Source organism: Saccostrea cucullata, unplaced genomic scaffold (assembly GCF_032062105.1).
Source record: "Saccostrea cucullata isolate Sc308-1 unplaced genomic scaffold, CSIRO_AGI_Scuc_v1 ctg603, whole genome shotgun sequence".
Classification (NCBI taxonomy): domain Eukaryota; kingdom Metazoa; phylum Mollusca; class Bivalvia; order Ostreida; family Ostreidae; genus Saccostrea; species Saccostrea cuccullata.
In genome coordinates, this window is record NW_026921972.1 from 115,565 (window position 1) to 142,405 (window position 26,841).

The 26,841-nt window shown below is 31.3% G+C and overlaps 2 protein-coding genes across 2 annotated transcripts; one reads left to right on the forward strand and one right to left on the reverse strand.

Annotated features, from left to right (window-relative positions):
* Positions 1 to 7,721: 7,721 nt before the first annotated feature.
* On the reverse strand, positions 7,722 to 21,438 carry LOC134260987 (monocarboxylate transporter 2-like). The gene is made up of 6 exons (XM_062743484.1): positions 21,246 to 21,438; positions 12,434 to 12,497; positions 11,691 to 11,834; positions 11,400 to 11,546; positions 9,670 to 10,767; positions 7,722 to 7,906 (listed from the first exon to the last, which is right to left on the reverse strand). The coding sequence occupies exons 2-6, from the start codon at positions 12,492 to 12,494 to the stop codon at positions 7,722 to 7,724; spliced, it is 1,635 nt and encodes a 544-aa protein (XP_062599468.1). The 5' UTR covers positions 12,495 to 12,497; positions 21,246 to 21,438.
* On the forward strand, positions 15,406 to 16,645 carry LOC134260984 (von Hippel-Lindau disease tumor suppressor-like). The gene is made up of 2 exons (XM_062743482.1): positions 15,406 to 15,944; positions 16,136 to 16,645. Exons 1-2 carry the CDS (start codon positions 15,608 to 15,610, stop codon positions 16,288 to 16,290), a joined length of 492 nt encoding a protein of 163 aa, XP_062599466.1. The 5' UTR covers positions 15,406 to 15,607; the 3' UTR covers positions 16,291 to 16,645.
* Positions 21,439 to 26,841: the final 5,403 nt, after the last annotated feature.

Genomic DNA, 26,841 nt, shown 5'->3' on the forward strand with positions numbered 1-26,841 from the left:
ATTTTTTTTATACGCAGGCATAACAACTGCCAGATGTACACACCAGTTTTATTGTTTGTAGTCATTTTGATGATGGTATAGCGTGGGAAAGAAGATGAAAACAAGTTATTTTTCCTTAACACCTTGCATGTTGCATCTTTTCTATCCATCATCCGAGATGCGCGTAATGATCGAGCAAATTACCGGAATTGTGACGGACTAATTTACTGGCGTAACTATTTCCAGGTGCTTTGGTTTGTAAAGTAGTCTCGTTCAACCAGACACTCGGCTGTCTCCGTAAATCTCCGACCAGCCAGAGGGTCTGGTAAAGAATCACGTTAGCGTTTGTAACCGTCAGAGGGCGCTATCTTGTTTTCATTTTGACGATCCTTTTTGAAAACAAACGTTATACGTGTTTCTTCTTCTGGATTGTGTCTTTATATTAATAAACTAATCTTTAATTTGGGACACCAAACGAGAAATTACAATATCAATCGAAGGAATGTGTATTACGCAGGTAGGGCTACACTACTTTCACTTTTGCTTTCGTACAGGATATTTGCAAGATACACACTTATACACTTACTTATAACTGGTGGGCATTACCGTAAACAATTCCTATCTAACAGCTTTAACTTTTAGACATATAACTTCTACATCTTTAATTTATTTTTCTGCTGATTTATCATGTATTTATTTAAATCGTGTAGGTGTGTTCTTTTCAGCCAATCAAAAACTTTACCAGAATTTCGGTAAGCCTCGTTTTGGCGTTACAAACGATATTACGTATCTTTACCAGACCCTCTGGGTGGTCGGAGATTTACGGAGACAGCCGAGGGTCTGGTTGAACGAGACTATTTGTAAAGCGACAATCTGATATATTTTTTTGCTAGGACGCTTATTAAGTCCGGTCAGTAACTGGCCAACATCCGGTCGATACAATAACGGTCATTGACCAATCACAACGAATGCTTACTTCAACATTCAAAAACCTATCAGATCCAGACGTTTAGTTTTTTTTAATATCGAACTTTCAATTGACTTTAATTTTGCAAAAAGCAATGGAGTAAGTATAATCTAAATAAAAGGCCTTCTTAAATATGTTGTAACATGTGGTATTAATGCTCACAGACGATAAACAAGTTCAATCTCTGTTTCAAGAATCAATTATTCATAACTGGTCATACGCTCCCGGGGGTGTCATGTCTGAAACTTACAAGATGCTGACTGGTGGTGTTTCTTTCATTAACTACGGTTTTCTATGATTGATTTTTGGGATCTTGTCACAAGAAATAGCTATGAAAGTGTCAAGCTCAGGAAGACGGTCAATAAGCGAGCCAAGATAAAATGACAAATATTGATCAAAATTTTTATTTCTTACATAAGCTACTATTTCTATTTAGGATGTATCGTTTTGCTTAATTTTTAGGATCTAGGATTTATCTTCGTCATCTTTACACATGCGTTGTAATTATGAAAAATCAATAGAATTTTTCTACATAAAGTTTAATTTTATGCCAAGCCTAGACATTTGGAAAGAAATTTTAAAAAAGGGATAAGGAGGTTCGTTATGATTCATACACAGGGATTGAAAATATGTCATTGCATGCAATCCCTTAGTTCAACATTTTCACAAAGCATTTATTACAAGCATTACAAAGCATTTATTACAAGAATCAATGTGTAAATTGATAACATATACGAAACACCATTATGATTTATTAAACCAATGCATTATGTAAAATTGCAATGATGACATTTATTGTTTTCAATCAAATGATGAAATGAAAGATGTGCTATTTAGATATTAGCTGGTATTCCAGTGACAGAATAACAAATGAGAAATATGTATATTTAACACTTACTAAGGAATATAGAATTCAGCATCTAATATTTATAGACATATTTTAGCTTTCTTGGTACTCTCCTTTGAAGAGTCCTCATTGTTTTGATCTTTTCAAACTGTTGTTTCATACGGGAATATAAGACCTAATGATTTTTTATACTTTAAAGACTTAAGACAGAACAATGTTTAATTCTATTCTTGTGAAGTAGCAGTGAGCCTGTATACACGCATGATGATTTTTCGCAAACAGCTATCTGTTTAAATTCTGTGAAAACAATTTCTTAGTATTGTGTCACCAAGCAGTACTTCTCTAATGAAATACCGGTATGTGGAGATAATGAACACCATTCAAGCTCAAAGTCCATAAAACAATACAGAATAGGAGCAGAGTAAACATACGGACCTCCGAAATCATCAGAAGTGGGATCAGGTACCATGGAGGAGGGAGTAATCCCTGCCGACCGGTCACATTCGCCGTGCACTCCTTGTCATGATCGGGAAATAACGGGAAAACCCGGCGTCAATTCAGTGTGTAAGTATTGGTCAACAATTACTATGAAAAAAGTCAGTCAGCATTTGACTCAATTATAAAATGTATTTGCTAAAAAGGTCATTGTATCGACCATAGAACTAAAGAAATGATAACTTTAAACGAGACTGCTGATATTCTTGTTTCTTCATCTTATTTGTCAATAATTTATCTTGTTTTAGAAACTGTACATACGTAGAACATGTTTTTGCGTATTGAATCAACTGAGAGATGATAAAAACTGTATGCAGGTGATGATGGTATATTATACATTAGTAAGGAAAGTTAACGTCATCACGTTCATCATAGAACGTGGTTGTTAGATTACTGTATATTAACTTTTTTTTTTCAAGTAAAATATCCAAATATGAAACATATGTGTCATATCATGCACCCAAATGTTATAATTTGTTTATTATTATCTGTATACTGTGGTTTAAAAATTGTAACATATATTTATTTGGTGGTACAATGTATTATGCTTTGGCATTACATGCATTAATTATGATGAATTGTGCTTTGTCATTGAAATGGAATGCTTTGAAGAGAAGTAAAGATTAGGGGTACATTTACTGTTAGTAAATTGAGTACCTTTGAAATGCTTTTATGCAAATTTAATTTACTGTAAGGATTGATTTTTTTTAAATGCACGAGATCGATATAATAAGATGTAACACATCTCTTTTGTTACCTCTCTTAATTATTGTATCAGTAATCAATTTGAAACCAATTAAAATTAGTTTTTAAATTGTGTTAAATTTTCAAAGAGGACATGCTAGCAAATCAATTCGCAATATATAATACAAAACTGCAATACATGTATCAGTTCAAACACAGTATCTATACATGCACACGGATAAAATTAAGAGTTCAGAAAATATTAAGCATCCGTTTTAGCTTTGTTTGAGCTATGGGAAATAAAAATTCATAGAAAAACTTAATAATATTTATATAGTGTAAGAGCTTTTCTCTTTACTCCTTTTTATAACAAACAAAATTTGGTTGCCATGTGCCTTGGTTGCCAAAATAACGGACAAAAAAAGCTTAGAGAAAATATTCGATCACAAGCTTATTTGAGTCGTTATTGACTAAGAAAACCAGATTTAACACTCCCACAAAAGCATTTCTAAGAATTTATAAATCATTTACATGTATAAATCGTGGCAACAGTTGGCACACATATTAATTTTTGAAAAGCATTTTATACTTATTGTAGGTATATCATGATAGAACTTTATTCCTTACGATATTAGAACAATTCATGACCTAGTGTAAAATGGTAATTGCAGTGCTATTCTAAAAATACCCTACACGGTTTAAATATTTTCGATTAAAACTTAGAATAAAATACATTGAGATAACGAACAGTATTCAAGCTGAAAAGTCCTTTAAACATTACAAAATGAAAGACGAGCAAACACAGACCTCAAAACACCAGAAGTGAGATCAGGTGTCATGTCAAATTTGAATATCTATATAGTACCTTGTAATGTTGCTTAAAAATTTGCTGATTTTTGCTACATGGTACTATTACTATGGAAGAATGAAAGCTGTTTAAAGTAAAAGAAAATATTGATGCTTTATCAATTTATTTATTTTTAAATCGAGAATTATTCTATCTTAATCAAATAAACGGAATCTAGACCCCCTTCGCATATGCGTAACTAAGGCACTCTGGATCGCTTGGAGCTTAGAAACATAATTTTCCTGACCTTGCACTCAAATATTAGTGACAGCATCGGAAAGAGAGTAAATTTCCTAGAAATATTGTTCTGCATGTGTTAGCTTCTTGCCTCTAGACTGAGATTTTGTGGCAGACCAAATGAAAAGCCAGCTTGAAAGAATATATACATATTAATCAAAATAATGCTTATAAAAGTTTTAGGAATAACACATACAAGTATTTGTATGAAGAAAACTAATTACATTCTATTTATGATATTTTTAAACATTGTTTCATTTAATTTATATATCAACGCTCTATTTCTTGAACAGTTTTTTCAATTTATTGTACACGAGCGCTGCGCCATTACTTTTATACCTGATGTCTTAAAACGGTCCTTTGCAAAGAGAGAAGCTGATGAAGTTAATGAAAATTAATAAACGTCAATGCAACACCAGTGCAAAATTTCACCTTTTTTCTTTTAATTTTACTTTGAAATACTTTTATTACGGATTAAGTGTGTTTACTCGGACATTTTAATTTGAAGATGTCAGATATTCCACTTTTAGGCAAAGCATTACTAGAAGTAACAAGTCTCTACAAAGGTCCGGAGGGCTTTTTTAAACTTCTGGATGTGTTGACGGGGTTACATTCAAGGGTGTGCCGGTGTGTTCCCGTTTTGCACACATTTGGTAATTAGTATAGAACAACAGGTGTGAAGTGTGTTTTGATAGCAATTATAGTCTGATTTTTCTGGTTTGGATTTACCTGGATTTACCTGTGAATATCTGATTTAGCTTAATGTATTCTTAAGAGGTTTAATACAATTTTATAAGCATTTTATTAAAATTCCATACATATTCATGGGAAAATATTTGATTTTATTGAGTAAATTATTAATATTTGTTTCATATTATTTATCATTAAGTCCAATTTCTTAAAAAAGAATATGTACTTTTCAATCTTGATATAATTCTAAATGAATTAAAGATATGACATATAATTAAGAAAATAATAAATAAAAATTAATTTGAAAAGATGTTATAATAAGATCATCAGATAATCAAATACATTAACTTTGTATTTATTCTCTTATTTTTTTCACAATAAGTTCATCTTTCACATACTTACTAAGCTAAGTACATGAATAGTATAGACTATAGCAATTAAGTAATTATTTCACCTGGTCAAATTCCCGTTTTTCACACATTTTTTAATTACCTGTAATTAAATGTGTGCAAAACGGGAACAAACCCATTCAAGCATAACAACCCATTTTACAATCATTTAAGTTCACAATATCAAGTAGTTTTGCGACAGAAAAAGTTAAAAAGTATAATTTGTGACTATACATGCTATGATTTCAGTATTAGAGTAAGGGTCTATGTAGAAAATTTCTCTAAATCTGTTAATTTCTAGAAATTGGCCGCATAACCTGAAACCCGCGGAAAAAATTTCCTACCTAGAATCGTTATTTTTTATTGTAAGAAGAACGACAACTTGCATAACATATTTTGATTTGCAGACATTCGAAAATTTACGTCAAGAAACAAGTTTGAGGTAATGGAAAATAATATAAAAAGAAATTTAAGATATTCCTTTAAATTTTTGTCAGAAAGTGTATAACATTGGGGAATGTTAAAGAACAACCGGGAAATTTTCTCACCCCCGGGTCTGTGGAACAGCCATATACAGGGTACTATTTTACAGAATTCTTAGAAAATTTGACATCATCATCATTTTCACAAATGAATGACATTAAAAAGTAGGATTTATTTTATACAACCATTCCTCGTGATAAATTTTTTAATCTAGGGTTTTTAATACCACATAGAACTGCTACTTCAATAAAAAAGGAATTCGGAAATGTTCTTACATTATATCTTGTGATTGAATATTACCAAAATATTCCGTTGTAAAAAAAATCACATAAAGTACACTGACATTTATATTAAAAGGAATGCTACAGTTTTTTCACTAAAGCATTTATACTAGTATATAGACCGGACCTTCCTAAACTTTATTCTCCCTGAAGTAAAATTCGTCAAAATACTCTACATGATAAGGAGAAAAAACATCTTATAGCCTCCAACTTGACATTCTATTCATAAGTCGACTCGATATATGCAATAAATTTGAAACAAAAAACACACCACAAAGTGTGCCAAATTAGTATCATCTAGATGTTTTACTGTCTGTAGACGAAAAGGGTTAACTAAAAACTGAAGTGTCTGACATACAAGATTTTCCACCATCCCCACCCTAAGTTTCCTTTATTTAATAGCAATACTAATATTCTACCTGAATTGGTTGTTAATGTGTATCCAAGAACATGCTTCGAGAACAATAAATGTTGTTAACCGGGACAGGCTACTGACAGATAAATTGATGTAACAGGGTTAAGACAATCTCGTTTAAAACCATTATTAAATTCATTCTATAGTTGATATAATGATCTACTGAAAGCAAATATAACATATTTTTACATTTTTAACAGTGAAATACTCTTATTTATTCATTGAATAAAAATGATATTCTGTCAGTGTGAAAAGATATAAAAAAAATGATATCCTTTCACAGTGTGACCAATAGACTATGACTGCATTGGAAAAAGACAGAGGAAAAGGGGAAATCAAAGAAAATGTAATAAACAGAAAATTCAATGTTTTGTAGTTGAATAAGAAATTTATTTTACTCGTGAGAGTTTTTTTTTATTTTCACTCGAGCTTCACACTCGTGAAAATATAAAATAAATCCTGTCCCACTCGTGAAATAAATTTTATATTCAACTACAAAACATTGAATATCCTCTATTTATTAATCATTTTGGCCGACTTGTTTCATACCAATTGTTAGGCTTTTGTTTCATACTATATATATTTGATAAGGGTGGTTCCATCCATCTGATCAGTAGACAGGACTAACGGCGGGTGTGACCGGTCAACAGGTGATTCTTACTTCTCGAAGTAACCTGGTCCAACCTCTGTAATTCAGGGGTCTGTGTTTTGAGTCTGTTTACAGATTTGTATTGTTTATAGACATTTTGAGTTCGATCATTGTTATTATCTTCATCCCTTTCATCACATACAGAGAGTAACATTAGTGATAAATGAAGATAATGGACAGAAATCATACTCAAAAGTCTATTTAAACAATATACATAAAGAACAGTACCAATACGGACCTTTTAAAACTACAAAGGTGGAATCAGGTGCCTCTTCAGCTTTTCATACCGTTCACATCTGCCGCCTTGTGCTGCCTGTCATGATCGAAAAAAGGAAAATCCGTAACACAATTTCGTACGTAAATCATGGCCTAGCAATTACATATAGAATGGAAATAAATATTCATTTAAACATGCCAATTTCATAATCAAATATGAAAACAGGTTAAGATTAATATAAAATCCCACTAAGATACAGGCAAGGCTATTATACCAGAGTTTATATCACAGTAAGGTTATGATAAAACTAAATTATTATTTATGTGTATACCTCATTTGATACAGGGAAAGCACACATTTGAAGTCTAATATTTCAAACTCAAACCAAACATAATGTTTAACTCATTTCTATTATTTGGGGGAAAACAATTAGTTTTATTTTAATATATAATATTACATAAAAATGATAATATTACAACACAGGATTTTTAAACCAAATGAACCTTTTTTAACAGTTCATGCACATTAATCTAACTTTGATTTATTCTATTTGGTTAGTTTTATTCATCATAGGCTGCATTTCTTTACTGTCTGCATCGTTCTGTTTTGTCTTCATCATCCTACGTCCCAAAGGTTCCAACAACATTATAAAACCTCCCAACACAGCAGTAGCCCCCATAAAGTAGAAAGAAGTCAGATAGGATCCAGTGTAATCCCGTAACTCACCTTCAAAATCAAAGAATAATCGTGACCAGTGCATAAAATAGAGTAAAAATAGGGGAAATCTGATTCTAAAATTAGTTGTTCGTAATTAAAATCTTCATTATGATTATCAAAGTTTAGCCATGATTCTTAAATCATTTAATCATTGTAATCAAGTTAAAAAACTATGATTTTGTTATTTTATAGAAGCTTGTGACAAACGTAATGTTTAAAATTGTAAGTTTGTTTATTTTTATAAAAGGTTGTTTAAACATAAATACTTTTTCTTTGAAACTTTTGCCTTTTTATTTTACTTTAAAAAGACGTTAATGGTTATCTAACAACCAAGCTCTGTGATAAACGTGATGACGTTAACTTTTCTATCGTCAACTTCCCTTACCTATGCATCAATATACCTTCATCACCTGCATACGGTGTTTATATATCGATTCCATACTCTAGAGCATGGTCTATGTACAGTTTCTAAAACGAGGTTAGTTATTGACAGGCAGGTTGATGAAACAAGAATATCAGCAGTCTCGTTTAAAGTCATCATTTCGTAAGTTCTTTGGTCGATACAATGACCTTGTCAGCAAATTTATCATTAAGTGAAATGCTGACTGACGTTTTTCATACTACATGTACATGTAATTGTTAGTCTATTATATATACACTGTATTGACGACGTATTTTCCGTTATTTCCCGATCATGACCAAGAGCACTTGGCGGGTGTGACCGGTCGCAGGGGATGCTCACTCCTCCATGGCACATCATCCCACCTCTGATGTTTTGGAGCTCCGTGTTTGCTCTGATCCTGTTTTGTATTGTTTTATGGAATTTGATATTGAATACTGTTCGTTATCTCTATATCATTCAATCTGACAATTCTTCATTGATAAGAATGAAGTTGAATCTTCATTTCCTGGACGTACATGCCATTTACTCTTACTTATAATTGCTATATTATTTGGAAAAAATTTAAAATAACCAATGCATTCTCATGCAATGATCACCTGTTGTACCGAGGTCCTGCTCTTGAACCATGACTGGCTTGAAATAATTTTATTTTATACTAGTGCATGCATATTGTGTGAGTGATACGTGCTTTGGACACATGTTTTTAAAAAAAAATTCCGTATAGCGGGTTTTCTTGGCGGGTGTAAAATTTGGCGTTTTGCCTGCTCAAAGTTATACCAATAATTCTGGCGTAATTCATTTTAGCGGACACAGGGTTTCAGGCATATAAACACAGTAAAAGTACTGAATATTTTAGCGATTAAAGCGGGCTATCATCAAGACGCGAAAAATAAGCCAAAATTAGCACCCCGCTAAAATAACCCGCTACGGTATTCTTAATTACTAGTGTTCCATGTATAAAAAAAAAATAACCACCCCTAAATTTAAGGGTCTTCATCTTATTCTCATTTTATATAATCATCTTGTTTTTGAATAATTTTGCACAATTCCTATCCTTTTTTATATCAAAAAATGTATTTATTTATTGTTGTGCAATCTTTGAACCAAGACTATGTTTTGAACATATTTGAATCAAAGGATCCCTAGAAATATTGCATTATCATTATCTAATAGCATTCATTTTCCAAAAGAAATGATTAAAAGATGGAATCATTGAGATACTTTAGATTGTGGTAAAGTGGTTCTTAAAAATGAGCTAAAAATTAAAAAAATTATAATGTACGAGATATTGGACATGTTTTTCAGGTAGTTACCTTACAAACCTTTTTGGGTTTGTTGTCATAAACAGAAGATTGTAAGTAAATTTTACCTATTAGTACAGTAGAAAGTGAAACTGAGATTCCCAGAGTAACTGTAATAGTGGTGAGACCGTGGCGAAGATTTTCTGATCCTAAAAAGTCTACAATTATAGCCGGAAACAAGGAAAAATAGGTCTGTCCAAACAAACCATGCAACACGGAAAATATAATCAGAGTGAAGAAGTCGTCGTAAAATCGTACAAACATACAAGACAGTCCATTCAAAAGCATTGTTAGGGCTACAAATTGGTGCCGCTTAAAAGTTTTGCTCTCAGCAATGAATGTCACGATGATTCTATTAACTAGGTCGCATGCAGCGCAAATAGTGACTAAAAGAGCAATTTTTTCATCTGTTAATCCACAGTCACGTGCAAATGGGGGTATATAATTGACAGGCAAGCCTGCAGCAGAAATGTTCAGAATAGAACTCACTGTAAAGATGTAAAAAAGAGGGTTTTTAAATAACGCAAAATTAAAACATTGGTTATCATTTTTTTCTTGAAGCCGCTGTGTTTTCTCTTTTGACTGGCGACTATAAGAAGAGTCTCTCTTTTCAATTGAAGACCACACTCCTAAAGTCTGTAGAGATGGAGAAAAGTACAACTTTTTAAAATCCTCTTGTAAGTCATGGGTACTTATAGCTGTTCTGTGAAGAAGGTTAGAAACTTTGTTAGTCTCTATAATGTTTTCCGACTGTGTTCTTCTCCTTCCAGTCACTGGGCCATTAGGCCGCTGACTATTAGTCTTACCATTAGGAAGGGTATATGTGCCGTTTGATTTTTCATACACATTTTGTTCTTTTGTGTCTTTATGACTTGCACTTCCTCTGTCATCATCATCCACCTCTAATGTTTGAATTTTACCGCCCATTGGCGGTAAGGGTCTCACTAATGCCCCACAAACGATGGCTTGTAGGAACATTCCACTGACAATTATCAATGTCCCAAAAAGTCCAAGATAGTCCATCGAGATTTTTAGTAAGATTGGCCAAAGTAGTCCTCCTATACTACCTCCAACGTTGGCAAAACTGTTGGCAAATCCTCGTTTTTTCTCAAAATATCGGGACAAAATCAAGAGAAGTGCAAGTTGTGTCATTGATATACCAATACCTAATAAAGAAAACAAAGTTAGCTGATTTTCATTCATATTTTTGATTATATTTCGAAATATTTCTTCTGTATGAGACATAAGATTGGATGTACATTTTTGAAAAGAGATCATTTCATGTCAACAATTAACAAATAAATGCAAATTCTGTTCTCACTAATGTATATACATTCTATATTCATATTCTATGGTTCTTCAAAAGTTATGTTGTATTTAATATGCAGAAACTGGAAGAAGATCGGATTAAAAAAAATATTTTGATTTTTTTAAATCAAGAAAGTACATTGTATCAACAATCTTATTTATGGCAACAACAGTTTTGAGTCGTAAGTTTTCTTTAAAAAAAAGACCTAAATTTTATAATAAAAAATATTAACCTAGGATCAAAGTAGTTAGAAGTTAGACTAATCATTTTTTATTTTATTTCATTATTTCAGATGACTTCAATCATTCACCTTTCTCTATCTCAAAATTATAAAGGGATACAAGTTCGCTTGTTTTTTTTCCATTAATGCTGTGGCTTTTGAAAACTTTTATCAGTTATAATCATGCCCTCTAGTACTAGATAACCTGAGCTGCCAAACACAAAAATATATGTACTTTCCTCAGAGAAAATATATAAAAGGTTAAGTACCAAAGATGACTCCTTGTGTTGCCATCAAAACAGCAACACTGGGAGCAAACGCACTGCCAATTTGCGACACCGCCGTTAGGAAAGCACCAAACATGACTAACGTTCGTTCAGCAAAGAATCTTGTCCCTATACCTAGAACAATGACCGCTACAAAAAATATAAAATAAGATAATAAGACTGAAAAGAGAAACCTGTACTGTAAATTTATAATTATTTATTAATAAAAGCAGCAGAAAATCTGGATTTTTAAAAGAACATGGTATCATTTAAGAGAGAGAGAGAGAGATTTACATGAGAGAGTGCTACTAATTGTCTGGATGGAGATCACAAGAGATATATCAGAAGAAGTGGCGTCATATTTCTTCAAAAATGCCACGAAAAATATCCCAAAACTTTTGACGAAGCCCACAAAGATAAAGAAGTGTACAGTAGAGGCTGAAAGTATGAAAAACAAAAACAAAATGATAATCCTCATTTCAATAAAAGAAAAAAACTTTTCATGTAGAAAGAATGTATTTATTAATAATGGTCAGCATTTACTTAAACTTATTTTGCCGATGCACATTGATGCAAACTAGGCATTGGATGATGAAATTCGTAATAAAAATGATATTAAAGAAACCCAAAACATAAATAAATTCAAGCATTTTTTTAATCTTGAAAACTGTGCCAAAAATTACAAATGTTTAAAGATAATTATATTTTGTGGACTTAAATTGGGAATACTTAATTTGCATAGACATCTCTGCATCAGTTTGAGATACTGAATTTGCCATCATCACGAAATTAACAAGATTTAATTTATTCATTAGATATGGACAACACGGAAATAACAGTTCAATAAATTATTCTAGAACAAAAGTATGTCCAATGTTTTGTCTCTTTAATACTTTAACATTACAATAATTATATATGATAACTCGACGTTCCTAGGCAAAGTGTTAAACACAACTGTGCACATATAAGATTTTGTTTTTTCGTACATACACTTACTCGTATTTAATGTTCCAAGAAAACTTGAAAGTCAGACTGACCTGCTAGTACAATCCAGGCCCATCCTCCGTCAACTGGTCGTTTAGACTCCGCAGCTGGCATCAACTATCGATTTAAATAATAAGACAAAAATCTCCTTAATTAATTATTTGTTAAAACAGAAAATTATAAATAAAGAGAACATATTGAGAGTAAAATGAAAAATAATTGATATCTTCTATATAATTATGCACATTCATTCTTGTGGCTATGCATAGTAGAGGTCAAGTAAAAATATTTGTTTGTGTGGATTTGAATTCGTGGTTGGAAAATATTTAGTAGTAATGCATATAAAATTTTACATTTCGTGGTGGTCATAAATTCGTGGGTCTCTCCACACCTCGAAAACAACGAAAATTAAATCGCACGAAAATTAATGATTTCACAGTATTGTATTATCTATAAAAGATAGTTTTCGATCATTGCTTTCACCAACATTTATTTACAGTTCTATATAAATTTTTGATTTGTGATATCTTGCTATAATTATTTCTAAATATTACTGAAAAATGGATTTGAAAATAAGCATTTTTAAAAAAAACAAAAAACATAATGATTTAAAAAAAATAAATAAATACAGTTCTCAGAATTAAATCTTTGTAAAAATGTCTCAATTTTATTGAAAAAGAGTTTACCACTGAAAATCCCTTGAATAATCGGAATTTGAAATTTTGCAAATTATTTAAATGGCCTCGCAAAATGACCATTTCTATATTAATTAATCCCAAATCAAAGTTCAAAGAGTTTGACTGAAAGAGAAACAAAATGGCTGCCGATACAGAGGCACGTTCTCTAAAAAATGAAATCAAGTCCTTTGTACATTTTGAGAACCGCTGTGATCGAGTTGCCATTTTGTTCTGGTTTAATTATAACGGAGAATTGGTGAAGTATGCAGAATTGAAGAAAGATGAATTCATCAATATGAAGACAATAATGAACCATCCCTGGTGTGCCGAAGACGCTGACACTAATGAACGACTTGAAATCGATAACGTTACGGTGTATTATCCAACAGAGACACGGGAAGGTACCGTTACCAACGTGTTCATAGATAGTTATTATATATTTCTTATTGACTACCACGTTCTAGCAGAATAAAGCAATATTTGAGTTTTGCACCTAATAAAACTTTACTATACTTCATTAGGATGGTGATTAAAGTCCAGTGGAAATGATCGTAAATCATTGTCAAAAATACCGGTATTAAGACCCAAAAATTCTTTGTAGTTGTAATGATACAACTATGTCAGTTGAAAATTGTGATTGTTTTGGCTGAAAAAAAAGAAAACGACTTAAGGAACAAAAAAATCATATATATATATATATTTATTATTTTTGCATGGTAATATAATAACCCCTTTTTTGCATTTGCAGGAATTATGTAAACAAATCATCTGACGTTTTTCTTCCCCTGATGTACATTGAAGAATACAGTCCAAAGAAAACGACATAAAGGATGAAAGATAGTTGATATTTTTAGTCCTGTACACACTTCATGAATTTTTTGGAATCAGAGTCATCATACTATACTGGGAAAAAGATATCAGATGCGATGTCTACAAATTAACATTCTACGATCTGGTTTATCGGTGTGTGTGCATGCATGCATGATTAAGATTTCAAAACAAATTCAGACTACAAAATATTGGTCTTAAAGACGAAAGATGTTAATACAAGAACAAGAGAGATTATAATAATTATAATTAAAACACAAAAATTGTAGGAAATATATGTTATTTAAACATCCCTCCGGTAAATTGGTTGGTTAGAATCACTGGATCCTTCTTAAATTTAGTTTTAAATAAAAGTTTTTAAAAGTAATAACAGTTTGTTTTTAAATATTGGAAAACCTAGGAAATCACTGTATATATGTACGAAAAGATAAAGTATACATTGGTTTTGTCATAATTTTTTTTCAACTGTAATTTGTTGTATGTGTTTGATTCAGGTTCCAAAGAACATATAACAACATACATAGGAATGAAAATATATACTGTTTATAAACTAAAGGTACTTTGAGCAATGAGCTCATTAAATAATATCCCCCGCTTCACATATGGTTATAATGGCAAAGTCCATATTTTGCTCTTGCAGACCCGAAATAATTGTCAAACGAAAAGGTAAAATAAGAGGAGGAGTTGCGGATAAGAATTGGGTACCCTTCAATAATATAAAAAGAATGGTCGTGACCATAGTTTGATCTGGGAAACCCAAAATATGTGTCCGATCAAACAGTAAAATAAGACATGCACAATGGCACTATGTATCAAAGATTTTGTGAAAGTCTCATTAAATTTTATTCAGTGCATGGTAATGAAGTAGTTGCGGATAGAGAGGGGTTTCCTCAAAGCGTAACAGAGGGACGGACGTAGGTTATGAATGGTTTTTGCTTTATATACATGTACATACAAAATATAAATATATTATAAAAAATAAAAAAGGTTGCATTTGGTAATTTGTATTTCTGATAGATTGCTGGGTGTAACATGTATCATAAACATTGATTTCAACAACATAATCGAGAGTTTCGCCACTTTTCTCATATTCTTTATAGTACTGTGACAAAAGAGCACGTTGATATTGATTGCGACATTATTTTAAATATGTTTTTACTACCTATACCCTATTTCGATGATTCAATACCCGATGTCGGGTATCATATAATATCCAATTTCGAGTATTCTCTTCACTTAAAGAAGTTCAAAATTTACAACCTATAAACTATTTGAGCTAAATACAAATAAATGATACGCATGTAAAATACTTTTCACTCTATAAAGTTTAGTTCTAGGTTCAAATTTGACTGATGTTGATACTATTATATAAGTATCCACGTAGATGAACGGTTAACAATAATTATTGTAGTATGGCCATTGTATTATTTGAACTATAAATGATTGTGTAAATTTGACCTCGGCATTGATCCGAAGACTAAATTCTCGGTTATAAAGGCTCGTTTTCAGCTTTTAGCAACAGCACAGTGGGAATTGTTTACGTTTTGTTAGTAAACATTAAAGACAGAAATTTTCAAGACTGTCTTCCTTCTATTTTAAAGTTAAAAACCAGCCATGTTTATTTCTTAAACATTGATAAACGCCATTCTTCGTAAAGGAGGGACTACGTGCAGCTATAAACGTTCATCAGATGACATACATCGATTGAAACAAGAATGTAAAATGGCTGGAAATCAAGATGAAGATGTCGGTAGATCGACGGAAAGAGAAGAAAGCAAGGAACCACGCTCATTAAATAATGACATTGTTACTTATGTGCGCTTTAAAAATCGCTGTGACAGAATCGCCACGTTGTTTTGGTTTAATTTTAAAGGAAGCTTGGTGAGGTACTCCATTTTGAAGAAAGGGGAATTTATAGATATGAACACATACGTTACACATCCATGGTGTGCAAGAGAAACTGTGACAAATGACCGACTTGTGATCGACAAACAACGCGTGTTTTACCCTGCCGAGGGAGCAGATTTAACGTACAAACTTGTCTACATCGACATTCCAGGTACTCGTGAAATGTGTTTCTGTTTATAGATTATGAACGATAACTCTAACTAGATCTTGACTGTCATCAAAATAGAAATAAATAAAAAGGGATGAAATTGGGCAAAATTCTTGCTAACATTTATTCCATCATTTTTTATATTCTTATTTACTACTGTAATCCTTGATCTAACATCAATCTTTACTTTACAGTTTATTCTTTGAGAGAGAGATGTAAACAGATTATATGGAAAGCATACCCCGACACGGACCCAAAGACACTAGATATACCAAGAGTGCTTACCAAAGAACTGGACACAAAGAAGTCTGTCTCATATACTGACTACGAAGGCTTCCATCAATCATGAATTTCTAACATAAATATCGGATAAAAATGTGATTACATTATTGCATAATTCTTCCTTCATCTCATTAAGTTGATATAGTACAGCAGCATGTCATTTTAAAGAGTATGCAAATGATTTATGATCTTTAAGTTTTTGGTTTATGTTTTAAAGACAATGTTGTTTTAAATGATCAATATCAAGAAATCCAAGCATATTTACCAAATATTGTTTTTCACAGCTGCAGAAATACACATGTATACACTGTATTTAGTTTATTTTGTTTGTAGAAAATAATAATATCTACAGAATGTGAAATTTTCTTACGTGTGCTTTATTTGGGATATTATTTAAGATAATTCACTTCGTAGTTAAAATTATCTTGAAAAAATTTTATTGAATCTTTAGCATAGCTAATCAGACGTAAATTTTATGGATCCTTATAACTTAATGTTTATGTATAAATATTTAGTTCAACAGTTCAACTTGAAATAAGTATTTTTGTTGTTGTTGTTGTTATACATTACTTGTTATGAAAATGTATTTCTTTACATATATCAATGTCTTTTAATGTTAATCCATTGTTCATTTGTTTTCATTTTGATCTGCGGCTTCTTAATATAAATGTGCCTGCTTTACAGAAAAAAATCCATCTATTTCCAAGGTCTCAAAATGAAGGCATATGTAAAACATATAATACATGTTTGGGCTTTATTTTATTTCAGCAAAGATCAAGCTCTGTTTTTCATTTGCATGGATTTAAGTCAATTTATTTAATTGACAATGATCTTGCTCAGTTTGGCTGATATGAATATATTTTTTAACGCAAGGAATTGATGCATAAAATGTATAGAAATGTCATACAATTTATGTTATTGAATTTCCGAAAAATATATTGATTTAAGTTTTCTTTGAAGCTGATGAGAATTCTCATGTAAAAAAAAATATGGATATGGAAATATATGTATTTTATTTTCAAAAAAATGCATGTTAGGGTTATTACTTGCCTTTCTATTAAGGGAGAAATTCTTCAAAATCATAGGCCAGCTATAGTTATTTTTAGTATCCCAGCGATCAAATTGAATTCAATTAATTACCATACCTAAGCTTCCATACCATACCATAATACCATACCTATTACCATACCATACCTAAGCTAGACTCTTATAAACTACGTAAAAAGTCATAAAAATAAAGATACATAGCAGGTTCTAATAAATGTTCTACCAAATTTCTTTATTTTTCACTAAAATAATATAGTAGTTAAGGAAAAACTTAAAAAATGGCGGGACTTAATTTCAATATAAATGTATCCGAGAAGTGACGTTAATCAGATGTACGAGAGGTGATCAAAAAGCTCACGATCTATCTCCAAATGTACAAAACTACGATTCAGATCAGAAACATTTTAGCCCCGTTATTAACAGACCTATTTTCATATTCACATGAAGCCCAATTTGTCCAACTTCTATGCAAAAAAGAAGAAAACACTTGATGTGGTTTTCAACTCGACATATAGATATATCGATGACGTTTTGTCAATTAACAATGGTAATTTCAATTCTTATGTCGATACGATATATCTTGGTGAATTTGAGATAGAAGATACATGTACCACAGAGTATAAGACATCTGTTTTATATTTGGATGTTTTATTTGAAAAGACGTCAATGGTTATATAACAACCAAGCTCTATGATAAACGTAACGACTTTATCTTTTCAATCGTCAACTTCCCTTACTTATGCAGCAATATACCTTCATCACCGGAGTTTATATATCTTAGTTGATTCGATACGCAAGAGCATGCTCTACATATGAACAGTTTCTAAAATGAGGTAAATTGTTGAAAAACAAGTTGATGAAACGAGAATATCACACAGTCTCCTTTAAAGTCATCATTTCGTAAGTTCTATTGTCAATACAATGACCTTGTCATGATCAGCAAATACAGTTTATCATTAAGAGTCAAATGTTGACTGACGTTTTTCATACTAATTTTAATCCATTATCTATACACTGAATTGACAACGGATTTATCCGTTATATCCAGATCTTGACAAGGAGCACACGGCGGGTGTGGCCGATCAGCAGGGAATGCTTACTCCTCCAATGCACCTGATCCCACCTCTGTTGCTTCGGAGGTCTGTGTTTGTTCTGCTCCTATTTTGTATTGATTTATGGGCTACTGATCGTGAACACTGGTCGTTATCTCCATTTGTTTCATATACTAGTAGTGCATTTGTTTGGTCTGTGCTAGATCCATTATGATGTTATAATTAATTAAATGTTACGTTTCCCCGTACTTTGCACTTCAATAAAATTGTAGAATTCAATTTAAAATCATGCAAACATCCAATAAATCTTCAATTACCAACTGAATAGTATAATATCTTGATGAAATGTGTCTGAGTCAAAGATGTTTTGAATATTGTGTGTAAATGTTGTGATGTCTATCATGAAATGATATGCATTTCTTTTCATAATCATTTGTTAATTGTTCATGTGTAATTTAATGGTTGGTGTTTGATATTTTTTTCTATCAAATGTGATCTTTAAAATTAAAAATAACAATATTTGATAAAGATTCACATTGTAAATATCAAAGTAACCCCTCAAAATCTTTTAATAATCAAATCCTACTTCTGTGCAAAGAGGTGAAGAAAAGTAGCAATGATAAATAACCTATCTCTCATTATTTTGCAGGGAAAAGTATATATTCTGATTGGTTTTTTTTCCACACATTCATGTTGTTCCTCATAATAGAGATTGAAAACGTTCTGACTTCAAACTTTTGAAAAAAATCACAAATTAAGGGTAGAAATTTCAGTAAAAGTTGAGTTCATTTTCCTATATTTTTAAAATGTGGACTCTTCTTATAAGTAAATTCAGTATGAAAGCATTTATTCCTGAGTAATATTGCTAAATACTGTTCAGTCAATAAAGTCTACACACGACCATATTTTAAAGAAGTATTTTGTGATTTTTCATAATCTCTTTATGACAAGTACCCCTCAAATGTGTTAAAAAGTGTAGTAGCAGTATACAATTACCATTCCAAGTTTCACAGGCTGCACTTCATTCAATAACAAGAAAACATGTTGTGTACGTTTAACTGATTAATTAGCGAGTGCTTATACTTTATCATTTTAAAAAGTTTGAAAATCTTGTGCAATATCTAAAATACCTGAGCAACGGATGGCTGTTAAGAGGCCTATAACTTGGAAATTCCGTTGCAGTAACATATAATTATTTGAACAAGGTTTATGAAGACAAAAGATTTTACAGACATGATTGATTGTTTGTTTCAGTGGTGTTAGGTAGATGGCTAAAAATGACTTTAGTTTCTGTTGCCCAGTGGAAGCAACCTTAGGAAGAGATGTGTTCTTAGTTGAACAATTATTATGAAGGATCGTCAAACATTAGTTTTGGATTTTTGTAAAAAAAAACACAAAACTGACTTGAAAATTACGTACTAGTTTAACTCTATTGTAATAGATACGTTTTGCACTTTGTTTGTTACTTAAGAAATTTCGTATTAATATTTACATTGTTCTGTAAAAAAATTTTGAGATTTAGAGTAATATGAATTAGACTGTTGAATACTAACTTCAATACGGATTTAGTTATCGGTTTTATTTTTCTATACTATATACTATATGATTGTTTGTACTTATTTACATTCCCCTAACATCGTGCAGCATAACACGATATACGACCTATTGTACCTTCATCAACATGCTGGAATGTTTTTCTATGTTCCATCATCAACAATGAAACAAAACAAAACAACACCGAATGTTTACCTTGATAAGAGCATGTTGTTCACTTTGGACGACTTTGATCAGCGATACCATACACGTGGTAATACAATTAAAGGTAATTTATTTTGATTGGTATACTCTAAATAATTATTTCCTTAAAAACATGCATTAAAAACATTTTGGACGTATCCTGCTTAAAGTATTTTAAAGTTGATTGCAAAGGTTATGCATTCATTATCTTCGAAAAGTATCAAGCTTAAAGAGGTCTATGAAGAATGAACAATTAAAGTGTCATATGTCAGACAAATAATTGTTAAAATATACCAAATGACACTATCAATACATGAACGATGTTCATAGCAAGACAAACATGAATAAATAGATTTGTTAAAGCATTCGTCCATCGTTTGAGATATGCATTTTATGCTCACGTTTTAAAACAAATCTTGAGGCTTTGTATATATTTTATGCAAAGTTTAGAGAAACGCTGAGATAAAAATATGCATTTTCGTTTCATAATAAAAAAAAATTATGATAATTTAATGTTAATAATAACCGAAATAGGATTGCAAATGCGACAAATGACCCTCATCCGAAGAACGGATCTTCCCGTCCTACTGTAGGATTCGAACCTACGTACAACCTAACCTTAATGCCTTATTTTGCGATTCTACACCAGATATCTTAATGTTGTAAGCTATCCTTAAAACTATCCAATAAATACAAGAAATTGAAATTACAAAAAGCTCTTACATAGAGAGTATGAGATTAAAGAAATTAAACAGGTTTGTTTACATATAAATGTATAGATGTGTTTCAGTGTATACTATAAGAAACCTACTTGGATAGCGTTAAAAAGATTATTACGTCATGATTTACATTTTTTCTAGGTTTTAGTGACTTATTGAGCCTCGTCTTTCCATCATATTTCACTACAAGAAGCTTATTAGAAATTCGTTTCTTTCTTGATGTCAACAGTTAATGAAGTTGTATATATGTAGAACACATTTATAAAAAGAAGAAAATGAATATATGAATTTTGAATCATTCTTATGGAATAGATGAAAAATTACGATCAAAACAAAACAATTTCTGATGATAGAAAAAAAATTGTCTCCTCTTTAAGAAAAAAATCATTCAAAATGGTTCATTATTTGAGATATTTTATACTTATAAATCGAAGAAATGTTTATGAAAATAAATGTCCAGATCCTACCGTGAATGATGGTATTTATCCAGTCAAAATATAGTTCAAATTTGATGTATCACTTTATGGTACACGTTTACTAAAGATAGGTTTATTTGCACAGAAAAGATATGAAACGAGGACAACATTTTGTGTTTATTTGTTTAGCACCGCAATACAATTTCAATACGCAGATTTTCATATAATCAAACACATAATCACACTACAAGATTATTGATAGTAAGATGTAATGACTGATTCTAGACCTTCCTATTTTGGTCATTGTTTGATCTTTTTTTAAGGTCAGACGATACGTTTCTCAAATGTCTGGGTTTATTTTTATATTTTGGCACTGTATGAAAAGTATTAAATATTTTGATAACATTTCAATTTTCAAACCAGTATCTGATTTATTTAAAAAATTAACCACGAAAAATGTTAGTTTCGAAGATTAAATTTTTTTCGGTAATCTGTTTACAGATTTGTTGAATTCGTTATAACCAAATTCTTGAATTGGTTATTCGTAATTACAAATTAAATTATAAGAATTTTTGATCGTATAAGAACCACTACCTTCTGCTATCTTGCAAAAATGCCTGGTAAGTTTCCTCAATTTTTTTTATAGTAAACACATTAAAGAAGCAATACTTCAATAACAAAATCTTGGAAAAAAGTTGTAAATTATTGAAATGTATCATCTGTCCTCAAATTAATAAATGATAATCATATAGTTTTTACAATGCACATCATATGAAAGAACAGTCAAGTATGTCGCCATTTATTTTTAGAGTCATTAAAAACAAAGGCTTCCTATCCTTTATTTTCCTTCCTTGGCCTTCGATCTTCATAAAAGGTCATGTTATCCTCAGCTTAGCTAAATGTTCACATTTCTCAGCACAGATTGATTGTACAAACTTGGTCTAAAAACCGACCGATCAAATGGTACAAAACAATATATACTCTTTCAGGACACATTGGTTATATAATATAATCTGATCATAGACATAATGAGCCCTATGGACATCTTTTAGCTCACTTGAACCAGTTTTATATGGGCTTTCCTGATTAAAATGTGCCTGTTTTCCTTCTTAGGAGTAAACTTTTTAGAATTTCATTTATCTTCAAGAATCAGTCGGCCAATTTCAACAAAATACTTTTATGCCACTAATCATCCTGTTGTAAAGGAATTTAAATTTGTTCACATAAAGAGTCATGCCAAACTCTACGGGGACTTATTTAAAATTCAAGTAAATGTAATTTCATCTTTTAAAATTTCTCAAGAACTATCCCCCCGCCCCATCCCCTCAAAACCAAACAAAACGTGTAAATTTTTTCAAGAAGTTAATGACAGATACTCAAGAGCAAATTCTAAACCAAGACAAATCATTGACAAATAATTTATTGAAACAAGGAAATCAACAGTCGGCTTTTTTAGTCAACAATTCAATATTTTGTCGATTCTGTAGCTGACACAACGAAATTTTCACTAAATACATGAATTTCTATTATTGGATCGAATGCGGACAAATGCTTTTTAAACCAATTGATGGCCATTATTTCTAAACTGAATCTTTGTGGATTTTTCGTTTTATCCTATCATGACTAGGCACACACAGCGAGTAAAACGGCAGATGCTAAGTCCTCTATAGTACTTGGTCGTACCTTCGATGAATTTAGAAGTCTGTCTTTGCTCTGTTTGTTTGAAATTTATTTTGTTCAAATGGTGTTTTTGTACGAAAGCCGGATAAGCTCAATTCTGAGAAGATAAAAAAAAATTAACTCGTTATAACGACTTAGTTATCTCGTTATAACGAGTTAGTTATCTCGTTATAACGAGTTAGTATCTCGTTATAACGACTTAGTTATCTCGTTATAACGAGTTAGTTATCTCGTTATAACGAGTTAGTATCTCGTTATAACGAGTTATTTATCTCGTTATAACGAGTTTATCTCGTTATAACGATCTCGTTATAGTTATTATCTCGTTATAACGAGTTAGTTATCTCGTTATAACGAGTTAGTATCTCATTATAACGACTTAGTTATCTCGTTAAAACGAGTTAATTTTTCTCGTTATAACGAGTTAATTTTCTCGTTATTACAAGTTAAGACTTGTCTAAAGTTGATATGTCTAAGTGATGGGAAGTATAGCATATAAAACCGAGTCGATCTAGTTTGTTTATATAGCGTGTATAATAAAGATTTTTATTGAAAAACTAGTTTGTTTTTTTAGGGGTTGTGCCTGTAATTGTAGTTCGTTTATGTATAAACGATGCAGTTGATTCGTGTTGTTTACTTGAAAGTCCGAAGACAAATACATGCACATGTATACGAAAACTTATGACTGCCTCGTTATGTTATGTTATGAGTGGGGAGTAGCCCCCGAATTTTACGCCCATGACCTTATTGCTGATGACTCCATATCCCCCTTCTTCTAAACATTTCTGACTCTCAAAATAATATGTATCACACTGTAAGTGTATACAATATATGTTGCATTAACGCCTGCCTTAGCTTTCTATTATAATGTATAATTTAGGTACTTAGACATTGATTATACTATCAAACTGTGATTATTGACAGCAAGATCGTTCAGGATTAATAAACTTGCAAATTTTTATCAATTTTAAGTTAATTACGACTGATAATTATCAAGTAAACATTAATGGCATTAAAACTACAGCCATTTTTAATTCCTTTATTGCTATCAAATTTGAAAATACAGGGGTAACTTATTATTTCGTTATAACGGGATAATTATCTCGTTATAACGAGATAACTAAATCGTTATAACGAGTTAATTAACTCGTTATAACGAGATAATTAACTCGTTATAACGAGATAACTAACTCGTTATAACGAGATAACTAACTCGTTATAACGAGATAACTAACTCGTTAAAACGAGTTAATTAACTCGTTATAACGAGATAAGTAACTCGTTATAACGAGATAATTAACTCGTTATAACGAGATAACTAACTCGTTATAACGAGATAACTAACTCGTTATAACGAGATAACTAATTCGTTATAACGAGATAACTAACTCGTTATAACGAGATAACTAATTCGTAATAACGAGCTAAAACTAAGTCGTTATAACGAGATAATTAATTCGTTATAACGAGATAATTAACTCGTTATAACGAGATACTAACTCGTTATAACGAGATAACTAAGTCGTTATAACGAGATAATTAATTCGTTATAACGAGTTAAATATTTTTTTTTATCTTTTCAGAAATGAGCCTATCCGGCTTTCGTATTTTTGAACTTTGTGCGTTGTCTTCATATTCTTAGCATTCTCATAAAGTAAAGACTATCAGACAATGACCACGGGGAGTATGTTGGGGCAAAAATTGGAAATCAAAGTTAAGCATATGAAAATATAGAAATAACCTGGAAAAGATTTCTCTTAAATAAAGCCATGAAAAACCATTTTTATACTCATGTGAAATGATCCTCAGGTAGTGTAAATTCAAATTTGTTAAAATCATAAATGATAATACCCGACAAGTGGGCTATCAATTTTTACAGAAATATAGAATGATGGAATTTAAAAAAAGATGTTCTCATGAAAAGTAAGAAAGCCATGTTTATTCATATCGATCAATTAGTGAAGAATTATCTTGTTAATATAATAACCCCCAAAATAGGGTGGACATACAATAATGGGTCTAAACTCCTATTTAGAAATGCTTTTTGAGAAATCTGTAAAATTCATTTATATATGGTCTTGATTAGTCAAATAAATGTAAAACAGCATCTTTATTTAATGTGAATTGAAGTTTTTATGTTCATATCATGCACCCTCCTCGCCCCTACTGGAGAATGGGTTAAGAGGAACCGCTTTTCAAAGGCAATTTACTGATTTTCTTTCTAGCCAAACTACATATGAATTAAGAACTGCACTAAAGACTATACTCGTTTAATGCATACGTTTACTCTAGATCTCTACATACATGAAATATACATATTCCATAAATATTCCAGTCCCTTTTTACATAAATAATAGTAGCAGATATATTTTAATGTCAATAAAATACATAGTGTTTAGTGTTAATAATGGTGTTTTAATATGTCTCAGACTACAACATTAGAGAAAGTTATAATTTCTTGGAGTATATCTAAACATAGTTTTTCATCTATCGTAAAAATGGTCTACTCTTGCAAAATTCACTTGAAAGCAAGCTTTAATTTTATAAAATGAAATATTTTTAAAAACACATTATTTATTCTTTCCTTCGAGATTTCGCTGTTTTCCGATGCACTATCTAAGGAAGAAACGCATCATTTCAATGACCCCGAACACAAAAGAGAGAATGATTCCACAACACCACAAAAGAACACGCCGCACGATAGACTGATCCTCCATTTGTTCTTTATACTTGATGGCAATAAACAACACTCCATGATTCGATTCAACATTTCTTAATCCCTCTTCAAATATTTGATTTCCCAGTTTTACGTCTTTATTTTGGTAACAGTATATCAATGACTGTTCCAGTGCAATATTTAATTCTTCAGCCTCGTTGTTTGGCCATAACGGATTCATCGACGGAGCGCAGCTCTCATCTACTATAGACAGGACAATAAGGTTATGAAATCCGGCGTCCCTAAATCTCCTCCAAGCTGAACGAATTTCCGATAGATTCCAACAGTCTACATCATTGTCTGGGAAGTTATGATTATTTTTCAACCTAGTATGTGTCTTTCCAATAATGAACTCCTCTATTTCCTTTTTTAAATTCAGATCTATAAGCACCCGATTGATGTGTGCTATCATGATATCTGCAGCTGTGCTTAAGGACGTATCTGAAAAATCTACATCTCTCAGATGGAAACATATTCCTGTAGACCTGTGTGCGTTTGCCAAATCTATAATATCCATCTCTTCATTCTAATCTAAAAAGTTAAAAGAATTACGTTTAACTGTGACATTTAACCCCTTCCTTTAATACATGTAATTATTGCGAATCATTTAGCATCGTGTATTACGCGATAATGTTTTTTTTTCGATTTACTAGATATTTTGCCCTAACTGAAACCTTGTCGACTTATGAAATACAATTATAACAATATATTAAAGACATAAAAAGCTCAGTATAAATGTATAAGGTCAATGCACATTTTATAAGAAAAAGAAAAGAAATCCAATGATGAAAGTTTAATCTGTATATATCATCATATAGGTTTTAAAGTCTTCATCTTCTTCAACTAAAAATCTCAATGTTATGATTTACCATTTTATGTAAAATTAAATCCATAGTGATTATGGTTATCATAATGAATTAGATGGAGGAAACTAACCGTATTCAAGCTTAAAAGTCAATTAAACAATATAAAATAGGAGCTGGGCAAACATGGACCTCCAAAACATCAGAGGTGGGACTAGGTACCATGGAGGAGTGAGCATCCCCTGCCGACCGGCCACACCCGCCGTGTGCTCCTTGTCATGATCGGGAAAGAACGATAAATCCGTCGTCAATTTAGTGTATACAGTGTATGGTAATTCAAATTCATTCTGATTGTTTGGAATATTAAAAATATTCAAAACTGATATTAGATTTTGAAGAATTTCTTCCTTAAAAAGGATATAAGTACAAGTATAAGTATAAGCAGGGA